This window comes from Melitaea cinxia, chromosome 24 (genome assembly GCF_905220565.1).
Source record: "Melitaea cinxia chromosome 24, ilMelCinx1.1, whole genome shotgun sequence".
NCBI lineage: Eukaryota > Metazoa > Arthropoda > Insecta > Lepidoptera > Nymphalidae > Melitaea > Melitaea cinxia.
The window spans coordinates 2,375,095-2,399,395 of NC_059417.1; the positions used below are offsets into that span (position 1 = coordinate 2,375,095).

General features: G+C 33.7%; 1 protein-coding gene across 1 annotated transcript; it reads right to left on the reverse strand.

Moving 5' to 3' along the window:
- Window positions 1–1,303: 1,303 nt before the first annotated feature.
- On the reverse strand, window positions 1,304–14,608 carry LOC123665763 (zinc finger protein 595-like). The gene is made up of 14 exons (XM_045600024.1): window positions 14,395–14,608; window positions 13,947–14,078; window positions 12,771–13,229; window positions 11,907–12,029; window positions 10,554–10,681; window positions 9,485–9,559; window positions 6,934–7,066; window positions 4,952–5,070; window positions 3,606–3,669; window positions 3,488–3,510; window positions 3,038–3,224; window positions 2,395–2,505; window positions 1,742–1,857; window positions 1,304–1,473 (listed from the first exon to the last, which is right to left on the reverse strand). Exons 1-14 carry the CDS (start codon window positions 14,500–14,502, stop codon window positions 1,452–1,454), a joined length of 1,800 nt encoding a protein of 599 aa, XP_045455980.1. The 5' UTR covers window positions 14,503–14,608; the 3' UTR covers window positions 1,304–1,451.
- Between the last annotated feature and the right edge of the window lie 9,693 nt (window positions 14,609–24,301).

Consider the following 24,301-nt stretch of genomic DNA (forward strand, 5'->3'; position numbering starts at 1 on the left):
ACTAAGACAAACATTTTATACTATGTATGTACTACATTACCTATATATATTATACTTACACTTATACTATGTACTACATGTATAATTATGTATGTATTTCATTACCCATTCTTACACACACCTCAACCATGTAATTACATACCTAATTCATAAATATAGTACCTAAATATTTCGATAATTACCAACAAAAATATAGACATGTATCAAGTCACAAATAGTATCCAAGTCAAAATAATAAAACATAATAATAAGTAGTTTACGAAATTCAATAATAGTAAGCCGAGTCACAGCAATACGATGCAGAACAAATTCAATAAAACAAGCCAAATTCAAAGTAAAGTAGTAAAGTAAGTAAGTAAAGAAGTATAATAAAAAAAAGTAAAATAGTATAGTAAAATTAGTATTAAGTAGTCTTGGCAAACGCAGTGTGGGACGTCCTCCGGCCCGTTGGACCGACGATATACGAAAGATTGCCGGTGTCGGCTGGATGAGGATTGCGAAAGACCGGGATGTCTGGCGCGAACTTGGGGAGGCCTATGTCCAGCAGTGGACTGCGAGAGGCTGATATGATGATGATGATGAAGCTAAATTCAGAAAAATAGCACTATGCGCTATATGTACTCGTAGTCAATCACAAACGAAAGATGCGAATACTAAAATATCGTCAACAATTAATAGCTGAATAGCCGGCGCACGCACACTAACAACACGACAGTCACACATAAAAAAAACGGAGCGGAGATGGCGCGGGGCGCGGTAGCGGCATGCAGCGCGACAGAAACATTTTATTCAAATACCTATTTTTGAAAAGTCTCTCCGGTATCCTTTCCTCTTAAGGTTATAAAATAAATGTAAGAATTGTATTCATATAATATAAATTTATCTACGTAACGTATTCTTTTTTCTAAAACAATATAAATAAACCCGTATGTAACGCGAGCAGGGTTTTTGGTCAGATGGTATTATTTATTTATTTATTATGGGTATACATTTACTGTAAAAATCTTAACGATATTACTATATTCGACTGTTGTTGTTCTGCAGGATGTTGTAATACTTTTTGAAATAATTATACATTAGCAGTATGTTTGCGTGATTGCGTGTCATACAATTTTATACCAATCACATCTAATATTTGATCGATGACACAATAACATTAAAGTAATAAAACACATTAAAATTTATACATTTTATTAAGTCTTCTTGTATTGTAGTACATAATAAATCATATTATTTGTGATATAAAGTATATAATAAATCATATTATTCGTGTATATAATAAAAATAATAAAAGAAAACAAATCTCTTTTTTATATAAATAGTCTATGTTAAAAAATATGGCAAATTGTAAAAAAAAAAAAAATATTTTTTTGTTTGTAAAACATTTTACTGTCATTAGTAATATGTCGTCAGTTCGATGCATAAGTTCAGTCATCAGGATTCTGTAGTGGTTAGTCCTTTTTTCTCCTGTTTCTGTAAGAAAAATTATGGATTATACATAATATTTTTATACTACTATATTATATCAATTATGTACAGTTATTATGTACACCAGCACATTTATTTCAGAAACAAAAAATTTTTTTTAGTGCTGTGCCTGAAAACTTTATAATAAATAGCTAATATAATTTCGATATTTTCAAGTATCAAACTGAGTTAGTAGGAGTATATTAAATTATTTTCTTTACACTTGCGTCGTTTCAAATTTATTTTGTATTATGAGTAATTCATAAATTGATACCTTTTAGGGTAAGGTTGTTTTAGATGAAATGTCCTGTAATGTAGCTTTAGACTAGCGCTTTGAGTGAATCGTTTGTCGCAGGAGGTGCAAGCAAATGGTTTTTCTCCTGTGTGTGTCTGGAAAACAGAAACAAAATTACAAATCTTCTCTAAAATACCTCTTCTCTTCTGACAAAAAAAAAGGAAAAACAATATATAGTTAGATTACAGAATTAAGTGTTGTTAAAAAAAAAAAAAATGGCAAATTAAGTTAAAAAAAACTGCCAGTTTATTTTGATTTTTTTATTTCTGTATCTGTGACAATTTTTGTACTATCTTTTATATAAGTAGATTGGCAAACAAGCGTACGGCTCACCTGATGTTAAGCGATTACCGTAGCTTATAGACGCCTGCAGCATCGTAAGCGTGTTGCCGAACTAATCCCCAATCTCCCCCAGGAGCTCTGGTCACCTTACTCTCCGATAGGAACAATAATGCTTGAAAACAGTATTATTTAGCTGTGGTCTTCTGTAAGGTCGAGTTACTACCCGAGTCGGGCTGATCCATGTTTTGATCAGAATGCTTTACAAAATTCTAAAACCGCTTCTTAGTGAACCTCTATACCATTTCTCAAAGTCCTTATATCATGTTAATACATATTATATATCAACCTACCAACATATGTCGCTTGAGACCAACGCTCTCATAGAACTGCCGCCCGCACGTTTCGCATGCAAATATCTTCTCTCTCGTGTGCATGTTCTTGTGGACTGCTACGCTACCGGGCTATTACAAAATAATAATTTTTTAATACAATTACAAATTAATACTAGTCCGTATGTCGCTTCAGCCTGCCATATCCTATATTTTAATACAATTACTTACAAAAATTTCAATTTAATAATAGTCCGTATGTCGCTTCAGCCTGTAATATCCCATAGCCATATATCCATATCCACCACGCAGCTCCAATACGGGTTGGCGGATATATTCCCTACTATGAGTAACGATCGCTATCATATGTACATGATAACAATTCGGACCGACAGCTTAACGTGCTCTCCGAGGCACAGTGGGGAGACCCACAAGGACTAACAACAAATATCCACTCCGAGCGGGAATCGAACCCGCAACTGTCGTCGTTTAGGCGCCACCGGCACGGCTCACACACCATTATACCAGAACGGTCGTCCGTATGTAAATACATTAAATAGTTAAAATAAAAATGTATCAATTTAAAACTTTTTCGTGTTATCTTGTTTGTGCGAACGAGACGCAACATGAGCGGTAGTTATAAGTTAGAAAGAGACAGACATACCGCTAGCGAGGCTCCGCAGATCTCACAGATGTGCCTCTCGTTGGGCGGACAGAAGGAAGTACCGGGGTGTTGTTCTAAATGGTGCTTCATACAAGCAGACTGACTATTGAAATGTTTGCCGCACTGATGACAAGTCGTAGGTTTCTTGCATCTCTTGCCAGATTTGAGTGATACGTCGTCGATCTTTCTAGAAAAAAAATTATGATTTTTTTATTTATATAAATAGTTATTTAATTTCACTTCAGGCTGATCGATGTTTCTGGTTTTAAAGGAATTTTGATTCAATATTATTTTTTTTTTGATTTTGGTCCCACGAGTCGAAGAATCTGTATAATTTGTACTATTAGAAATATTTTAATGTCATTTTTAAATTATAGATCGAGTGTTTTTTAGTGTAAATGATTTATTAAGTTATTTATTAATTTACCTCTTAAACTTACTTCAACTCACCGTTTTTTAAATAAACTTGTTATCTGAGAAAAACAAATAAAATATTAGTATACACGAGGTTTCGATATTTATAAAATTACAATATGAATTAAAACAGCAAAATGGAAAAGTTTCTTACTTTTTCTGAAGTATTCTTTTCGAATATTTTTAACGGTTTTCCCGTTTCGTTTTCTGTACCATTTCTGTAAAAAATATTTATATTAATATTATTTACCATTAAGTTTTTCCAAAAAAATTATTTAATCAAACAAAAAACTTTTTTTTTTTGAAGTAGGATACAACAGGAAATATACAAAATCTGGTGTCATCAATCAGCCCTACTGCGAAAGTTCTTCTGCATTCTTCCTAATAGGCAGTTAATGTAACCTATACACGTCCATAATATCGGGAACATAGCAAGCGCGTTGCCGACTCTATCCTCAAGACTCCTCAGGAGCTTTGGCCACGTTACTAACCACAGGAACACCCACACTACAGAGAACAGTAATATTTTGCATTTTTTTTTTCTGCCGTGCCCTAGATTTATCTAATATATAAAATTCTCGTGTCATGGTGTTAAACATTGAACTTCTCCGAAACGGCTCGACCGATTTTAATAAAATTTTGTGGGCATATCGGGTAGGTCTGAGAATCGGCCAACATCTATTTTTCATACCCCTAAGTTATAAGGGGGGGGATTAAGGGTGTTAATAACATATATGGCAATACAACGTTTGCGGGGTCAGCTACTCTAATATATAAAATTCTCGTGTCATGGTGTTAAACATTGAACTCCTCCGAAACGGCTCGACCGATTTTAATAAAATTTTGTGGGCATATCGGGTAGGTCTGAGAATCGGCCAACATCTATTTTTCATACCCCTAAGTTATAAGGGGGGGGGGGGGGATTAAGGGTGTTAGTAACATATATGGCAAAACAACGTTTGCGGAGTCAGCTACTCTAATATATAAAATTCTCGTGTCATGGTGTTAAACATTGAATTCCTCCGAAACGGCTCGACCGATTTTTATAAAATTTTGTGGGCATATCGGGTAGGTCTGAGAATCGGCCAACGTCTATTTTTCATACCCCTAAGTTATAAGGAGGGGGGATTAAGCGGGTTAATAACATACATGGCAAAGAAACATTTGCGGGGTCAACTAGTATATATATATATATATATATATATATATATATATATATATATTTCTTCTGTGCGTGTATTTGTCACTGAGCTCCTCCTAAACGGCTGAACCGATTTGTTTAAAAATTTGCACGTATATTTATCGTCTATGGACGGTTTGAAAGATGACGCTGCTATCAGTATGTAAAATCAAATTTGGTAACTGTATTCCGGGCAGGACAACGTGTGCCGGGTCCGCTAGTATTAAAAAAAAAATTAAGTCTATGTAGTTATTTCTTTCCTCTTTCATTTTATATATATATATATATATATATATATAATATAATTGAATGCAACATACTCTTCGACCTCTGCATGCATAGTAGAGTGGTAGAGATGTTCCTCGTACGCCGCGCTAGTCTCAAAGTGGATGCTACAGCGAGAACAGTACTTGTTCACTTCTTCATCTTCCAAGTTATTCTTCTAGAAAAGTATATCTAATTATTGAAAAATAAATTTTAATTGACCAGATATTATTTGTGAAAGTATTAATAAGTAAGTATTTGTAGCTTCATCATCATCATCATCATCATCATTACAGCCTATACAGTCCACTGCTGGACATAGGCCTCCACAAGTTTACGCCAAAAATAGCGTGAACTCATGTGTTTTGCCCATAGTCACCACGCTGGGCAGGCGGGTTGGTGACCGCAGGGCTGGCTTTGTCGCACCGAAGACGTTGCTGCCCGTCTACGGCCTGTGTATTTCAAAGACAGCAGTTGGATGGTTATCCCGCCATCGGTCGGCTTTTTATGTTCCAAGATGGTAGCGGAACTCTGTGTTATCCCTTAGTCGCCTCTTACGACACCCACGGGAAGAGAGGGGATAGCTATATTCTTTAGTACCGTAGCCACACATTACATTGGATTGGTAGCTTGGTTGGCAAATAATATTTGCAATGTACTCTAGACCGCTGGACTGACGATCTGTGTATGACTGCCTATAGAATATGGATGAGAATAACCGTCGGTCCCGTCAACCCGCAATGGAGGAGCGTGGTGGATTAAGCTTCAATCTTTCTCCAACATGGAGAAAGAGGCCTATGCCCACAGTGGGATGTTACGTACGGCTGAATGCGAATGCGAGAATCGCGGACAATTAGGATATTCGGCACGAGCTTTGGGAGGCTTATGCCTAGCAGTGGACAGTAACTGTCAGTCACAACAGTATTCCTGACTTATCTTTAGAACGGCGCTAGTGTATCAGCGCAGATTGAGTTCCATACAAGTACCTGTCCCCTTAACCATAGAACCAACGTTAGTCCATCAAAAATTCAAGCATCATCGTGACTAAATTCAATATGGAAAAGAGTAAAAACGTCGATAGCGGAAAAATCTCTCTTTTACGTAGTTACAAGACGAGAAAACCTATCTGAACTCTTGTTACAGGTTTACAAATTTAAATATAAAGGAAACAACGTATGTGTTCTAAACATTTTTGAATATCATATCAAAAATCGACCGTTTCAGCGGGGTTCGAACCCGCGTCTCCGACTGACCGTGTCGGCGCTCTAGATAATTAAGCTATGGAACGATGTACCCGCTAGATCGCAATTTTTCACGGTTGCCACGGTTCGCTTAAACCGAAAATAAAAATCATCATATCAAAAATTTCGCTAGAGCACCGACACGGTCAGTCGGAGACGCGGGTTCGATCCCCACTGGAGCGGTCAATTTTTGATATGATATTCAAAAATGTTTAGAATTCCTAATGTGTGGGTAACACAAAAATAAAATCGTACATACAAACGTATGTTATTTCCGATTTCAGAACATCAGCACTATAAATAGAATATGTGTTCTTTTGGATATCTAGTTATTTACGTAACAAACTCCATTCCAACAAGTTTAGTAGCTTACGCTTGATAACAAACATAAATCCATTCTCACAAACATTTACATTTATAATTGTATTCTTTAAACATATATTCTAGAAACATATTTACAGTTCGATTACAAAAAAATAAGTTAGCAAGAGATTACCTCTAAAAGATCTATTCCAGTCAACCCTGTGATGAGAAATTAAATTATCGCGGGGCCAAGTAGTGCAAAAGAGAAGGAAAAAAAAGTGTGTTCTTTAGACCACACGACTGAAGTAAAACTTCTTTAGTTGCCCTTACAGTAATATACGAAACGTAACTCTCTCTCTTTCTATCTTCACTTACTTATACCTCCCTCTCGACTTCCGTTCGCCTCGCCCGGTCACACTTTTCGTAACGTTCTCGTCACGAATTCACCAGCTTACACCCCAAGTCAAGCGTTAGTCAGTAATTAGGATACTTACAGTGTCATTAGTACAATGTTTGACTCGTTTGTGTTGGTGTAGACCAGCTTCGCTCACAAACGACGATCCACAAAGAGTACACACGTATTGACTTCTGTGTGTGCGCAGGTGTGTGTAGTAAGTTGATGAGTACCTAGGAAATACGATTCATTGAATTATTATTGATCTTAGCGGCATTTACTTAGGGATAGGAATTGCAAACATTTACTTTAATTTAATATTTCATTGCTGATTTTAATTTGATTAATTTAATAGAATATTTAAATTTACCAATATCAAGGTAATAATTTAAAAAAAACTCCAGTCGCGTATCGGAGCTGATATGCAATTTTTATTCCCTTAAAGTTACAGACAAAATGTAAAAATTTAGTCTAGTAGTAAGGCTCTCGGCCTATTTCATCTGTTGTGGATAATGCTATTTGACGGATGACGGTATCCGACAGTTAAAAGTTTTGGATAATACTTCTTTACTGTCCAGGTGTAGCGGCTTACCGGACACAACATCTTGGCACCCTGAAGACACTTCCGGAGATCTTCAAGAAGCCAAAAAGACTTCTAAAGTTTTTGGAGGAGCTTGGGTGGCAAGAGTGAATCGGATTACTCCCACACACGCAAAATAGGCACAAAGTCGTCGAGTTTCGGAAACCAACCCGTGTTAACCATACCATACCGTACCAAGTTTTGGATCCATTAATTATATCTACCATCGAATTCTACTATGAGATATTTCTATTACTACATAATTATCTTAAATATTAAACTTGTAGTTTATTAATTGAGGAGACACAGATGTATCCACAACTGCAAAAGGAGGCCATGACAGGCCTTAGAGTAGACAGTATATAGTTCTGATAAATGACTCGAGAAAAACGACAAAGAAGAATCTTAGACAGGCTTTTATGTAAATGTGTCATCTGTTTAAACCAAGGATATCTATCAGTTTTATGCCATTTTCGTTTTTACAATTCTATATTCTAGCGATTTTAATAATATAAGCATTTGTTTATATTCAAGAGTAGTTCTAGGACTTTTGTTCAACTTTATCTATATCTATAATAATATATATAAAAGCGAAAGGTCACTCACTCATCACGAAATCTCCGAAACTATAACACCTACAAACTTGAAATTTGGCAGGTAGGTTCCTTATAAGACGTAAGCATCCGTTAAGAATGGATTTTACGAAACTCGACCCCTAAGGGGGTAAAACGGGGGTTGGAAGTTTGTATGAAAGTCCTATGTTTTTGAAGTAAGAGACTTGAAATGTAAAATGTATGCTCTATAGATGGTAAAAAGGTGACCAAATAATGTATCTTTAGAAATCAACTCTCTTTTGGAGTTAAAACGGGGGATGGTAGGTTGACACACTCATCACGAAACCTCCGAAACTATAATAGCTACAAACTTGAAATTTGGCAGGTAGGTTCTTTATGGGGCGTGAACATCCGCTAAGAACTGATTTTACGAAAACCGACTCCTAAGGGGATAAAACGGGAGTCGGAAGTTTGTATGAAATCTTATGTTTTTGAAGTAAGAGACTTGAAATTTAAAATATATGTTCTATAGATGGTGAGGGGGTGTCCAAACAATGCATCGTAATCTATATATATATATAAAAGAGAAAGGTCACTGACTCACTCATCACGAGAACTCAAAAACCGCTGGATGGTCTATCCATCTAGGTTGGACAAAGATAAAGTTTGGCAGGGATGTAGATTATAGTTAGCAGACGTACGCTAAGAACGGATTTTACGATATTCCATCGCTAAGGGGGTTTGATTGGGGTTGATAGTTTGTATGAAACATATACAGCCTGAAGATAAAACCAAAAATGTGGTGTATAGAGAGGTTCTATAAAAATAACTATTAAATTATATTAAATTGTGCCTTTTAAAAAGTTACTCAGCGTGATAAGCATTTCAAGTGACTGAAATAAAAAAAAAATTTGCTTAAACATCTTAATAGTAATACATATCTTCATAACAACGAGGACGTAATCGCGGGCAACAGTTAGTGTATTATAAACAAAGTCCCCAAAAAGTGTATGTGATCGATTCGCTCAAAATTTACTGAACGGGTTTTCATGCGGTTTCACCATTGTAGAGGGCTCCACCGTTAGCAAAAGGAAGGTTTACGGAACGGCTAAGCCGATTTTGATGAGAGTTTCACTGGAAGTTTGCCGGCAAAACTTTGTGACACACTAATTTCAACGCGGGCGAAGCCGCGGGCACAGCTAGTATTGTATATGTATAATAATAAGCAGCAACTAAGATAAGGCAAAGTAGGAAATATCCTGCTCAAAATCTGGAGCAAGTTACATTGACCTTACAGAAGATCACAGCTAAATAATACTGCTTTCAAGCAGTGTTGTGTTCCTGTTGGTGAGTAAGGTGACCAGAACTCCAGGGGATATGGGATTGGGTCGGCAACGCGTTAGCGATACTTCTGGTGTTGCAGGCGTCTATAAGCTACGGTAATCGCTTACTATAAGGGGAGCTGCAAGCTTGTTTGCCGAACTAGTTTTAGAAAAAAAAAACAAGTTTATACAAACCTAAACTCTTTGCCACAATACTTGCATTTTCTCGTCACTCCATTGTGGTATTGTTCGTGGCTTAATGCTGTGCTCCTGTTGAATGAATATTATTTACTTTTTAAATACCAGTAAAACAATCTTTCTTAGTTACATACTATAATTTTTTATTTTAATGGCAATACAATACTATGTTTTTTTTTTTTTTTTTTTTTTTAATATAATGTATAATGGCAACCCTCACCTTACAATGTCTTCGTATTTAAAAATAAAATGTCTTAGTTTTTAATTTTTTTAAATCAAGTCTTAGTGATAATTCGTTGTCTTATTCATGAACAAAATTTCTGCTGCTTTTGTGTACGGTCAATTTTAATATTAATTGCTTAATTTATATATATATTGTTGTTGTTGTTGTTGTTGTTAAACACGGGCTGTTTTCCGCAACTCGACGTCTTTATGCGCCTTTTTATTTATATATGTTATCTATACTAGTATTATTAAGTTGAAGAGTAGGTTTGTTAGACCTTGCTAATTTCAGAAACTACTGGTTATCGAACCAGTAGTTTCTAGTGAGAAATTATTTTTGCATTGAATAGTATATTTACCGTGAGAGGTTTATAGGCTATATAATATCGCTTCAGCCTGTAATATCTCACTATTGGGCACAGGCCTCTTTCCCCATGTAGAAGGATCAGAGCTTAATCCACCACGCTGTTCCAATGCGGGTTGGCGGATATATTCCCTACTATTAGTAACGATCGCTATGAGGTGTACATGATAACAACCGGGACCGACGGCTTAACGTGCTCTCCGAGACACGGTGGGGAGACCCACAAAGATTGCACAAACACCCAGACCACGGCAAACACCCGTAGGGCCAATACAAATGTTCGTCATGTGCGGGGATCAAACCTGCAACCGCCAGCGCAACAGGTACAGTCCATGGCTGTGACCGCTGCGCCAACGCTATATAATATTTAAGTATATACATTTTTTCTCAAATAAACGCGGGTGAAACTGCGGGGCACAGCTAGTTAATCAATATATATTTTTATTATAAATTAAGACACGTTAATGCATATGTACTTACTCAAGAACGCATATAAAATTGCAACGAAGACATTTAAACTTAGTGTAATGCTCCCGTATGTGTTGACGTAGGCGACACTTTCTCTTAAACCTCATGCGACAGAACTGACACTCTATGGCACCTTTCGACTACAAAACAGACATTATAAATAAATAAACGAGCTACTTTAGTAGACTTGTTCCGCATGATACCTTTCGTGAATACGTAAACACGCTATCAAAAGGAAACTACTAAATGTTATTACTAATTGTCGAAAACAACTAAAGAACTGCGTATTGAAAAGAATTCATTTCCTCATAGAATATTTTTTATTGTAAATTACAGACGTGCCTACGCGCTCATTGAACGCTTATGCAGAAGTACCTTGCCTGGGTAACTCGTATATTAAGGGGCTACACTACCTCAGCTCGAATTCAGATTTCACCCATACTAAAAACACATGAGAATTGAGAGCGCTTGGTTGTTTTTCGCGCGAATTATATGTATTTTCTCCCCACAAACATTACCAATAGTTATTTTTTAAAAAACGCAACATATAAAATGTTTTTAATACTTATTTTAATTACCATGCTCAATCTCAAGTCCATAACTTCTATATTTACTAAGATATTAAGGTTTTAATATAAAAATAGAGGTAATTTTGCGATTTTTTTGTATCGATAAAATTTTATGGAATCGTGTTTTCGAAACATATGAAAAATAGTTTATGTCCTGAACTTTACCATACATAAATTTCAAACTTAAATATTCAGTAGTTTGGAAAATATGGACATCCTGCCGAGTGGAAAATAAGCAATTTGAGGTAGCATACACTCTTAAAACAAAATAAAATTTTAACAAGGCTAGGATTTTTTATTCACGTGGAAAGTTATCTATCACACTTACAGAACCCCCCCCCCCATTTGAAGGAACGTATTTAGGAGTTGAACGTCCTATATACAATTTTAACTGAGGTAGGGCATAGCAGAAAATTTCCTGCTAAAAATATGGAGCAGCCCGACCGGGGTAGTACCTCGACCTTACAGAAGATCATTGCTAAATAATACTGTTTCCAAGCATTCAAGAGGTGTTATGTTCCTGTTGATGAGTAAGGTCCTGAGGGTAATTGGGGATAGGATCGGCAATGCAATTGCGATGCTTCTGGTGTTGCAGTCGTCTATAGGCTACGGTAATCGCTTACCATCAGGTGAGCCATACGATTGTTTACCGACCTAGTTACATGTTAAAAAAGAAAACATCACTTGGCCATTAAAACTCGGGCATTGCCTTGTGTACATTGGTAACAATAAACCCTGTGTATATGTTTAGTATATTATATTTAATGAAAGATTTTATAAGAATTTTTTTCATCACCTCACTATGTCGTATTTTGATGTGTCTTTTCAACATGTCCTCTTGAGAGAAACCTTTCAAGCAATCTGTACACTTGTACGCAGCACTTGTGTATTTATCATCAAATGCTTTCGCTTGGAACTCCTGAAAGGCAATTAAAAAAAAAAAAAAACTAGTAAAAAGTAGAAACAAAAAGATGACCTCTTTGGAAGATTCACATAAACTGTTAAATAAGTATTATTTTAGCCTTAACTATAAATGTAAGAATTTATTGAACTTGTCAATCTTTAGATGTCAGTTATTAGTTAACAATACGTTAATCTTTCTTAGAGCCCTAAGACTACTTTAGTAAGCAAATATTCACAACATTGTTTACCAAATTATATTAACTATATCTGTATTAAACTGTAACAGTTTTCTAATAAAAAAAATCATCATCATCATCATTATTTTAGCCTACCGCAGTCGACTGTTGGACATAGGTCTCCACAAGTTGTGTCTCCACTCATGTGTGTTGCCCATAGTCACCACGCTGGGCAGGCGGGTTGGTGACTGCAGGACTGGCTTTGTCACGACGAAGACCTATACAAGCCGAAGACACTGCTGCCCGTCTTCGGCCTGTGTAGGTCAAAGCCAGCAGTTGGATGTTTATCCCGCCATCAGTTGGCTTTTTAAGTAAAAAAAAAAATATCAAATGCAATAAAATCTCAATCCTATTTCAAAAAATTTAACATCTCATATTTTTTCATAACAGACTAATATAGGAGTTATCTCAAAAATTCCACAGTAAAAGCACAATACACCTCACAATACAATCTCATATATGTCCAGTGCAAAACAAACTACAAACACAGCAACAAATGACAAATCAAAACGTGTAATTACCTGTACGGCATCTTCTTCAGATAAATCATACTTCTTCCACTTACTACTGTCCATTAGTATCAATCTTTTAATTCCTTTTTTGGCATTACTCACATCTATATCTTTAAACTGTCTTTCTTTTGATACTCTTTTCCTATCTTTGATAGCTTTTTGATTTTGAATTTTATTTTTCTGTTTATTTACCGGTATTACTTTGGGATTTTTATCGATATTTGTTTCTGGTTCTCTGTCGTCAAAGGATGTGTCGTCATTATTATCCTGTGTATCATGACATGTTTCCTGTACGTCATGACAAGCTTCATGCCTGTCATCCTGTTTGACTTCTTCTTTAATGATAACACTTGTGTCTATAGGAAATTGTTCTTCTGTGTTATACACTAATATGACTCGTTCTAACGGTGACTTATTTAATAGATTAAGTTTCGTTCTATCTACACAATTGACTAATTCATAAGTAATCTGTGAATTATTAAAAATTGTATCTTAAATATATTTCTCATATATAAAAGTTGGCAAACAAGTGTAAAACCGGTGGTAAGCGGTCACCGTAGCTTATAACACTAAAAGCATCTAAAGTGGGTTGCTGACCCTACCCCTGACCCTTCCCAGGAGCTCTGGCCACCTTACTCAACACAGGAGCACAACATTACTTGAGAGTAATATTATTTGGCTGTGAACTGTAAGATTGAGGTCCTTTGCCAGTCAGTCTGTTCCAGATTTTGAGCATATTTTCGAAATTTCATGTTGTGCCCTACATCACTATATACAAGTAATTTTTGTTATAATATAGCTAGTCAGTATGCCTAGAATATGTAAAATAAATGTATTTAATGTTAAAATAAGGACAAGAGTATTAAGTTAAATATAACTAGCAGTAAAAGTCAAAAACAATATTATATAAATATTTCTAAAGATATCAAAATATATCATTAATAAATAATAAATAAACGCTTCACACTTAATAGCCCCCCCGTAGGAATTTCTTCTCTGTGGGGGGATTGGAAACACACACAACACATGAACATAAATGTTCAGACCATGACTAACATCTATATGGCCAATACAAATATTTGTCATTTGCGGCAACTTCTAGTGCAGCCACCAGAGCTGTTACTGGTGCGCCAGTATTGTTAACTTATTTCAGAAATATGAGTTATTACATAAAAATATAGTTACCTGGCCTTTGCAACACATGTCTTCTAATATTTTCATAGTATATAAGCATTTCTCTTTGAATTTATGAAACTTGTGCAATAATATTGCACATTCAAAACAAAAATATTTCGGTAACTTGTCTTGTTTATTTATCTGAAAAAAGGTTTCATTTAGAATGAGAGAAGTTTAAATATGAATATTTATATTATATATTGCTCTAGAGATGAAACAATTTTTTTGATTGAATTTTTTTATTTTAATAATACAATAATTATAAAATATTATATTTTTTCTTAATGCATCTATTTAATTTATTTATTAAGTAATAGGCAATTAATTTCGAGCAAAAGCTTTTCCTCCTTAATGCTAAATAAGGTTTATTTATGTACTATACACAAATAATTAATAGTATTTACAAAAACTAGATATTTTTATTACTATTTATTAAAGTAAGATAGTAAACACTTACTTTTATTGTTAAAATCTCTTCATAAAATAGTTTCAGTTGATAATTGTCGTATTTATAAGTCTTTGCGTCTGTACGTAAGCATATTCTACATACTTTTAAGTCCATCATGTTATTTAATATGTAAGTACTAAAGTTTAAGTAATCATTTAAATTTAATAACTATTTGAATAATACAATAACATTCGGTAGTTTGAGACTACACAAAACATTTTTTTACTGTAAGATTTGACAGGTCAAGAGTTGTTCGTTTCGTTGTCTGATCTTATCGATATTCGATATTTCTCGAAATTTTTGTAAAACGTCATCGATAATTTTTAATGTTGTTCTTTTTGAATCAATTTCTTAAAATTCGTATAAAATATATATATCTTGTTTTTTTGGAAGAGTCCTAATTGGTAAACAAACCGCTGTCAATCGTAATTCACGTTTTTTCCGCATTTATCACTCACTTTCACAACATATTAGCTTACGGACATTTGTAAAACTCCATTTACTATTTATTTCACTAAAAACAAATATCAATTTATCATTTTAAACACATAAAAACTACAAAATACGAATTCCGAGAGTACAGATAACTAATATTTTCGAATATGACATTTCAATATCTTTTTTTATAAGGCAAATAGGGATGTGGTTATAATATTTTTAGAAGTGAATGAGTATAAGTGAATGAACAGCATGAGCGATAAAATAGGCCATGTTCTTTAACTATATTTTAAAATTTCACGAATTATAACTTGTTAAATAATATTACAGTAAAGCGATTTGTTATTTATTTGTATTTTGTTATTAATTGTTTTTTTTCTTCTTTTTTTTATGTTGAGCGCACAAAAAAAAATGCTTACAAAATATTGCAAATGTCAATCATTTATGGTAAAGTGTTCATTGTAAATAAAATAAATAAAATAAAAAAGCCTTTTATTTCTTGCGTCAATTCATTACAGATTTTTGACTAAAATTATTGCATTAGAATTGTTGAAAAAATTTAATAACATTATCAGACTGAAAATAAACAAACTATGATATAATGACAAATTATTAAAAAACTATTGTTGTAAAAAAAATTACTTAATAATTGATTTTTTTAATATCACATTTATGAATAATTTTTGTCTGATTGACTGTATAATATCTATTTGTCAAGGTATTTACATTACACTAATAATTGTCAATAAAGCTAATAATTTCATTAATAACTCAAATTCAAAAAAAAATAAAAAATATTTGTCAAGGTATTTATATTACATTCATAATTGTCAATATAGCATATAATTAATAACTCAAATTTAAAAATATTTGTCAAGGTTTACATTACATTCATAATTAAATAAAATAACACTCAATAACTCAATTTAAAATAAATATCAGTCAATGCAAATAAAAATCAGAATAAATAAATTTAGAATTTAGAAATATATAGTTGAGATGCAAGAACCCCTCTCAGGTAAAGGCCTCCTCCAGAGAATGCCACGTGTCTCTATCTTTAGCTATGTTTAGCCAGTCTCGGCCTGCGGTGTGTGTTAAGTCGTCAGCCCATCTCGTAAGTGGTCTTCCTACTCTTCTGTAGCCTTGCGGACCTGTCCACTCTGTAACTCGTTTCGTCCATCTTTCGTCAGTTAATCTAGATACATGTCCAGCCCATTTCCATTTTAATTTCATAGCGAAGTTTAATGCGTCGATCACTTCTGACTTCTCTCTAATAATTGTGTGCCTTATTTTCTGCATTTTTCTGATCTTTAACATGCTTCTTTCCATGGCTCTCTGAGTTGTTTTAATTTTATGTTTGGCTTTAGATGTAAATTTCCATGTTTGACATGCATAGGTTAAAGAAGGCAGAAGACATGTATTCATTATTTTTCTTTTCAAATCCACAGAGAAATGTCCTTTTAGAACTTCTTTATAGCTCCAAAACTTGCTCCAGGTTTTTTTAATTCTTCTTGTGATTTCTTGGTCATTATTTTGTGCTTTGAAGGATATTTGTTTTCCGAGGTAAATGTAGCTATCTACGTACTCAAGATGAATGTTGTTTAATTTTATAGGATTAACTATGCTGTTTGTTATAATTTTTGTTTTATTTAGATTTATTTCAAGCCCAACTGTTTTACTAGCTTCATGTAGGGTTGATATCATGTATTCCAATTTTTTACTACTCTCAGACATAAGGACGATGTCATCAGCGAATCTTAGATGTGACAGGTATTTTCCTTTAATATTTAATCCCATTTGATTCCAATCAAGTCCGCTGATCACATGTTCCAAAACTCCTATAAAAATTCTGGGCGAGAGTGGGTCACCCTGTCTGACTCCTCGTTTTATTTTTACAGGTGGTCCTATGCTCTCCAATTGTACTCTGCTTTGGCATTTCTCGTAAATATGTTTCAATATTTTGATATAGGCTATATCAACGTTTTGAGATAATAGAGTTTCCCATATCGAAGCATGTGATAGAGTATCGAAAGCCTTCTGGTAATCGATGAAACATATGTAGAGTGGTCTTCGAAATTCTTGGTATTTCTCTATTATTTGTTCAAGTGTATGGATATGATCGATAGTACTAAAACCTTTTCTGAAACCCGCTTGCTCCATCGGTTGTTTGGAATCTACTACTTGACTAATCCTTTTTTCAATGATCGAAGAGAAAAGTTTGTATAGGGATGGTAATAAGCTTATTGGGCGGTAATTGGAGATATCTTTTGGATTACCTTTTTTGTACAACAATATAATATTTGATTCGGACCATTGCTGAGGGGTGGAAATCGTGTTCAAAATTAAGTTGAAAAGTTTTACCAATGGAGTTACAAGTAATTGGTGACCTACCTTGATGGCTTCGTTGGTTATTTTATCAGTGCCTGGACTTTTCTCTGATTTCATTCTCTTAATATGATAGAGTATCTCAGCTTCTTTAATTGGCTCTATTCCTCCTGAATAGTCCATATTGGTAAGTTTTTCTAAATTGTTTGTCTGTGTATTTGTAGGGCAATTGTATAAATCTTTGTAAAAAGATGTTGCAATATTTAATATGGCGTCTCTACTGTTACATATCTTATCTTGATTTTGGAGCCCTTCTATCCAATTTTTGTGAGTCCGTAGTTCTTTGTATGCTCGTTTTAAACTGCCAGTTGAATTTAGGTGTTTCTCTATTGTGCGAGATCTGAAACTGCTATAGTCATATTTAATGTATTTGCTAATTATTTTGTAAAGCGCTTTAAGCTCGTTTTTCATACTTCGTGTCTTTGGTTTCTTATTATGAAGTTCATGTCGTCGTGATATTAACTGTCGTGTTCGATTGGTCATTATAGATGGTTTTTCAGAGTCGCAGTTGGCTTTTTTAAGGCTGGTTTGAATTATGTTTATTATTTGGTCATGATATTCTTGGACCGTAAGTTGTGTTTCATCTTTTGCGAGTTTGTATAAATTGTCATGTAGAGATGTCAGGTAGGTGGATATCTGGGCGTCCGTTTTTAAAGGTATGGTCAGATTATTGTTGAAGGTCGCTCTGCTTTTTTTAGGCATCCGTATTTTAACTGTAGCTCTTAGTGGTCTGTGATCAGATGGAAACGTTATATTAATGACTTCGATGTTATAAAAGTTTCTAGGAAAGTTAGATAGAATATAATCAAGTTCGTTCTTAGTTTTTCCATCTGGTGATCTCCACGTCCATCTATTTCTGGTTTTCTTTTTGAAAAATGTATTTATGACTGATAGCTTGTTTTCGTAAGCAAACTCAATTAGTCTCTCACCTCGAATATTTCTTATTCCGTAGCCGTAATTCTTCATTATTAATTTTTCATCGGGCAATGGCATTCCAATCTTAGCATTAAAGTCTCCCATCACTATTATTTTCTTTTTGCCTGCGAGTAATAGAGCTTTATCGATAGTAATATAAAATTGTTCTACTAAACAGTCGTCAGCAGCATCCGTAGGAGAGTATACTTGGATAATCGCCAATTCAAAGTTGTTAATATTTAATAATAATAGGGAGACTCGTTCGGACAAACCAATTATTGCTTCTATATAATTCTTTAAATATTTTTTTATTATGAAACCTACCCCATACAGTCCCGCTGTTTCTCCTACGTAGTGAAAAATAAAATCGTCGTACTCTTGAATTACGTTCCCGACTTTCCTTACTTCGGATAATCCCATTATATCAAATTTCTTGTTTTTCATTGACTCTATAAGTTCTATGAGACGGTCATAGGATGACAGAGTTCTGACATTATAGGTGACTATGTAGAGCAAGTTCATCTCTGGAGGGTTTTGGTCATGCACTCCCTTGGTGACCAGCCTTATCGGGAGCCTAGGAGGGGTGGCCTCGCGCTATTTATTTCTTGAAGATTCAGGTCCTTGACTCGTAAGGGCAATGGGTTCAAGAGATTCTCTTTCATGTCGTGCAGTGAAAAAGCCAGTGATACTGTTTTTGTTCTTCTTGGCCTGTTGAGTATTCGTCGAAGGTTTTTGGGTTTTATTTATTACGGGGGATGAAGATAGAGCTCTCTTTTTAGAATGTTCAGAATGTTCATTTTGCTGTGTTCGTTTATTAAGAATTACAATTTTGTCGTACTTTAGCACAGCAAATTTGCCTTGTTCTCGCTGTTTTCGTAATTCTGCTTGTAGACTTTTTCTTTTTTCTAGGACATGTCTCGGGAAGTCTTCATTTATGTTGTATGTACTCCCCTTTAAATATTTTCTGTTTCTTATGGTTTCCAGTTTTTTTCCCATTGTAAGAAAAGTTACAATTATAGGTCTAGGTGTGACTTGTTTCTTACCTATGCGTCTTATATACTCTATATCTGATATGTTACAAGACATTTTCATATTTTCGGTAAGAAACTCAATTATTTTTGCTTGAAGCTGGAAATAGTTCTCTTCATCCTCTGCAATGCCAAAAAATACTAAGTTTTTCTTTCTGCTTTGCCTTTCTAAGTACTCGATCTTCCCTTGTTGTTCTTCTAATTTTTGAGATAAAATACTGTGCTTGGATTCGATTTCTTTAAACTTTTCATTTATATTTGAATTTATGATATTGGTTATGTTCGATTGCATTTCTTTCATCTCTTCTTTTTGACATTGGAGATCTATTTGTATTTCTTTAAGAATTTTTGTAATTTCTTCCATGATGTTTAGTTTCTCTCTTCGTCGCTATATGACGTACACTTTAGTTTACACTGCTCAGCACTAGATGGCGTTCTAAGGTATTTCTGTTTTTATCTGTTCGACACGAAGAAAGTTTTGCTATTGAACCATAGATGGCGCTGGTTGCTAATTTAACTCGATAATCTTGTTGTTTATGTTTTTAGGTTATAATATTGCATCTTTTCACTTGCTTTCACTGTTTTCACTCAAATTAAGTAAAAATATTGTACCTTGTTTTAGCTTGAGTTGTATTTCAATCGAATATTATATGCTGAGCAGGTTATTTCTAAGTTTATTGTTTGAAATTTTTCCGTTGTTGTTCTTCTTATATTTCTAAGATTTCTTGTGTATTCTTGAGTTTTCTTTAGTAAATTATAGTTCGAATCACAGATTTTATATGTCAAAATAATTTTTATACGATTATTGCACTTTCTGATCACTTTATATATTTTTAATTGACTTTAAATACGGAGCTTCGTTGTAAGTAGTGTTGACAGCGCGAAGGTCCTACCCTCCCCTCCTGAAAGTGTTCATTGTAAAGGTTTTATTTTATATTATGAATATTTCTGAATATCAATTTCATCCTGAACATTTTTAATGCTATCCCATATAATATTAAAGTATACCACATAGCAACGGCATAAACGTTTACTGTAGTTCACAGGAAAAAATTTTGAGACTTTAGGATGAGACTTAAGATTACCCAATGAGAGCTTCGTGGAGTACAATGTTATTAGTCCTTTTTTTAGATGTTAGAGAGAGTGTGCCGCCGGCGCAAGGTTTTTTATTCATAGTAAATACAAATAATGTGACAATAATATTAATAGGGTCGACTTTTTTTAGACACAGGCGGCCCCTTTATTTTGTTGTAAATTTTATTTTTGGCTTTTTTTTTACCGACCATATCACATAAACGAAATATATAGGGGACTGTCCACTTTATATGGGGGTTTCGGCCCCGAGTGGACAGTCACTGAGAATAATAATTATATATTAAGTTAGTAGTACTAACAAGTATGAATTAGAAAAATGATATAGTTTTGTATCCAGGTGTTTCATTTTTTGTTTTTTTGTGGATAATTACAAGAAGGTTTCTGAAATAAAAAATTATTGTTTTGTTATTTTTGTTTTACTAATCGGATTCGTACGTTAACAGAATGTTATCTAAAAACTAGGCAGGTAGATTTATAAAATCTTGAAACCTTTTTCAGCCCAAAAACCAAATAATTTCATGACATGGCCACAACAACCTACTGTCCGTCGACCAACCATGCAGTTGCAATAATATTTTTTTATGGCTTCTCTGCCTGACCTTTATTGTTTACATATAAAATAAATACAAAATATATTTTCCTACTTATGAATATGCCTACTGTGTATTTTACGTCGCAGTAGTGATGAATTCTCGGTTGACGGAAAACCTTACAGTAGGTTGCTATATCACCATGAAAGCAACATCGAAGTCAAATGAATGTATGAAGCAAAAGTCTGTAGTTTAGGGTTGCCATAATAAATAATATTTTCAATAAACAAATAAATCGATTAAATCGATAATCGAATTTAATATAATTAATTGCTTGCTTTTTATTTAGTCAATAACAATGTTTCTAAAATAGTTTATTTTTCACCAAAGTTAAATGTTTTTTTACTAAATACACTTTTATAGACTTTTTTTAGACTTTTTTCTTATTAATTCGATTTAACAATACTTTTAATCGATTTTAACAAATAATTGATTTAAAAATATTTTAAAATCGATTGTTCGTTAATAATAATTGTTTGTTTAAGACTGGCAACGTGTTGTAATCAAATCACCAACCGAAAATAAACTAGAAGTATATAATTAATGAATTAAAATACTTATTAAATAAACTTTTCATCAGTTTATATTGATAAAACTGCAATTCACGAATAAACATGATTTAATTTATGAAAATTATTGGTATATTTGTTTTTTTGTATGAATTCTGTTCACCTTGGGCCAAAATGGACAGTCCCCTTTGTTGCCTTTTATGCTCGATGCTCGATTAATATTTTTTTTCGTAATTCTGTACCTCTACTAATTCTTAGCAAAAATATTCAATATATCATTAGGTTTTGAAATAATTTCAGCAATATGGTATCATTAAATATTTCGATGTAAAATTAATTTTACTTTGTCTATGGCTTATTGATATTGTTCATTCATTTGCTCTTTGTGTCACTTCACTAAGCTACACTATACTCTAATTGTCTGTGGTCATAAGTACGCCATATTTGTTTACCAATTAGGACACTTCCAAAAAAACAGACCTTAGTTTATCCTACGCCTGCAAAATTATTAATAACTAAATACATAAGTATGTAGCAACAACTTTTAAAGATAATTATCAATGATTCATTTAAAAATAAAAGTTTTGTTTATTTTGACAGCCGTGACTGTTAAATGAGTAGGATTGTTTTATTCGAATATCTTAAACAAGATTATTAATAGAAAATCCTAAACTCCAAACGACCATCCAAATAGAAGAACCTATAGGCGTGGAGGAGAAATCTAGGCTGAGTAGTGAGATATTTATCAAATTTATTCATTCTAATTATGCAATGAAACATATAGTGGGTGAAAACAATTCTTACGTAATACCGTTATTGTACTTTTTTATAAAGGTAACTAACAAGGGTATGTGGTCCGCTTAATGGTAAGCGGATATCGTGACTTGTGCAGTGGCGTATTTTAAGATTCACCACACCGGGCCAAAAAAGTTTGCCCCATAAATTAAGGGAAAAAAGCAGAACCAGCTTATTTACCTAAATGAAAAAAAAAACGATTAATATGAAATCGATTTATTTAGAAATTTTTGAAACTAACATTTGTTAGGCCACCCCGCACCACGAAATAATCGAGTAAAAATGTCCAGAATATATTTCGGCTGACCCCTTTTTTAGGTAAAACAAATTATTCACATCCCTAGTATGTATTGGCTTGCGAATCCTCTCATGTTGTATAAGCAAGTTATTTTACTCTTTGCTCTCATGCATGCCTTGCATCACCCCTTGTAGATTTCCACCCCAGGCTATGGCCCTTTTGGCCCTAGGGTAAATACACCATTGCACTTATGGACGACAGTACCATCAGGCCCCAGGAGCATTGCCAGCAAGTTCTTGACCCTAACACTGACTCTCCCCAGAAGCTCTGGCTACCTTAAACATCACTTGAGCAGTGTTTTTTAGCTGTAAACTTCTATAAGGTTAAATAACTTTTTCCGCTGCACCAAATTTACAGAAATATGTTTCCAGCTGTGTCCTAATTATGATCTACTTGTTTTATTTTATTTTTATTCTAAAAAAAAAATAATTATTACTCTGATAATAGCACAAATATATACCGCACATAATTGCGGTTGGCCGCAAATGAAAAAAATAGTCAACTAAATACGTGTTACTACAGAAAACCCAAAAAGTAGTAAAACGCCACCTTTCGATTAAAAAAAGATTTATAAAAATCGCGCGTGCAACCAATAAAAAAAGAAACCCCTTTGTTTTGGAGTTGGTTAAAAAGAGAAATGAATTTTTAATCACTACATAGTATAAAACAAAGTCACTTTCTCTGTCCCTATGTCCCTATGTATGCTTAAATCTTTAAAACTACGCAACGGATTTTGATGCGGTTTTTTTAATAGATAGAGTGATTGAAGAGGAAGGTTTATATGTATAATAACATCCATCAAATAGTGGAGAAATACTGTTATTTTTGAGGTTTCTAATGTGATGTCGTAAATAATTACATTTTTTCTGCTTACATTGCAAACGCAGGCTGAAACCTACGAGATTTATCAAAATAATGTCCAGAAGAAAACTACGCCATGGTATATGTCTATCTCTTATGGATATACCACAATAACATTTTTTTGTCATTTACTTTTTACGACAAATAATGGCTAATTTTCGAAGCGATTTTAATCAATACAGCATTAATCCTTATCTAATTAAATACCTGAAATACATTGTTCATTTAATATAGATCTATATGGCCCTTTGCAGCATACGATTTAAATGAATATTTTCGAAGATATTACAGATTTAAAAATTGCGGGACGCAGCGTTTGCGGCGGTTCCGGCCGGCCGGGGTGGCGGGAGCGTGCCTATAAGTATAGTATAAAAAGTAAATAAATAAAAATGTAGTGTATAAATTTAGATATTCCAAAGATAGCAGGAAATCTTCATGGTTTAGGGAAAGAAGAATTGTTTTACTCTAAAGTTAACGCGTGCGGGCCACGGGCAGTAATTAATAAATCAAAACTACTGGATCGATTTTAATCATTTTTTCAGTGAATGACATAGGCTTATACATATTTTATACCCGTGCGAAGCCGGAGCGGGCCGCTAGTTTTATACAATTTGTTTACACGACCTAATTATTTCATCAAAAAAGACATATTTTTAAAACGTAAACATCCTGATACAAAATATTAACACATTATTTTCTTGTAAAACGGCAAATTTGGTACTTTCCTATGAGAAAAATAAACTGCGGTTGTTACCTACGAACTTAATTATGTTCTCATGTTGAATCAACTCTCTTTACGTACTATGTCAAGTTAAAATTATAAAGTATCTTTTTAATTTAATTAGTTAAGTGGCCATACTGTAGATTACTTGTGCATTTGAATTTTTTTCTTAAATTTTTTTTTGCAGGTTTTAAAAGTTATTCCCAAAGAAATTAAATAATAATTGTGTTTTCTGGCAAACGAAAAAAAAACCGACTTCAATTATATCGACAAGTAATAAA

Coding starts and splice junctions, on each gene's coding strand:
- LOC123665763 (XM_045600024.1), bottom strand. CDS start 14,502: ATGATGGACTTAAAAGTATGTAGAATATGCTTACGTACAGACGCAAAG. Junction 7,067..9,484: donor TATTGTGGCAAAGAGTTTAG/GTTTGTATAAAC, acceptor CGTATTTCCTAG/GTACTCATCAACTTACTACA. Junction 2,506..3,037: donor TCTGCGGAGCCTCGCTAGCG/GTATGTCTGTCT, acceptor ATTTTGTAATAG/CCCGGTAGCGTAGCAGTCCA.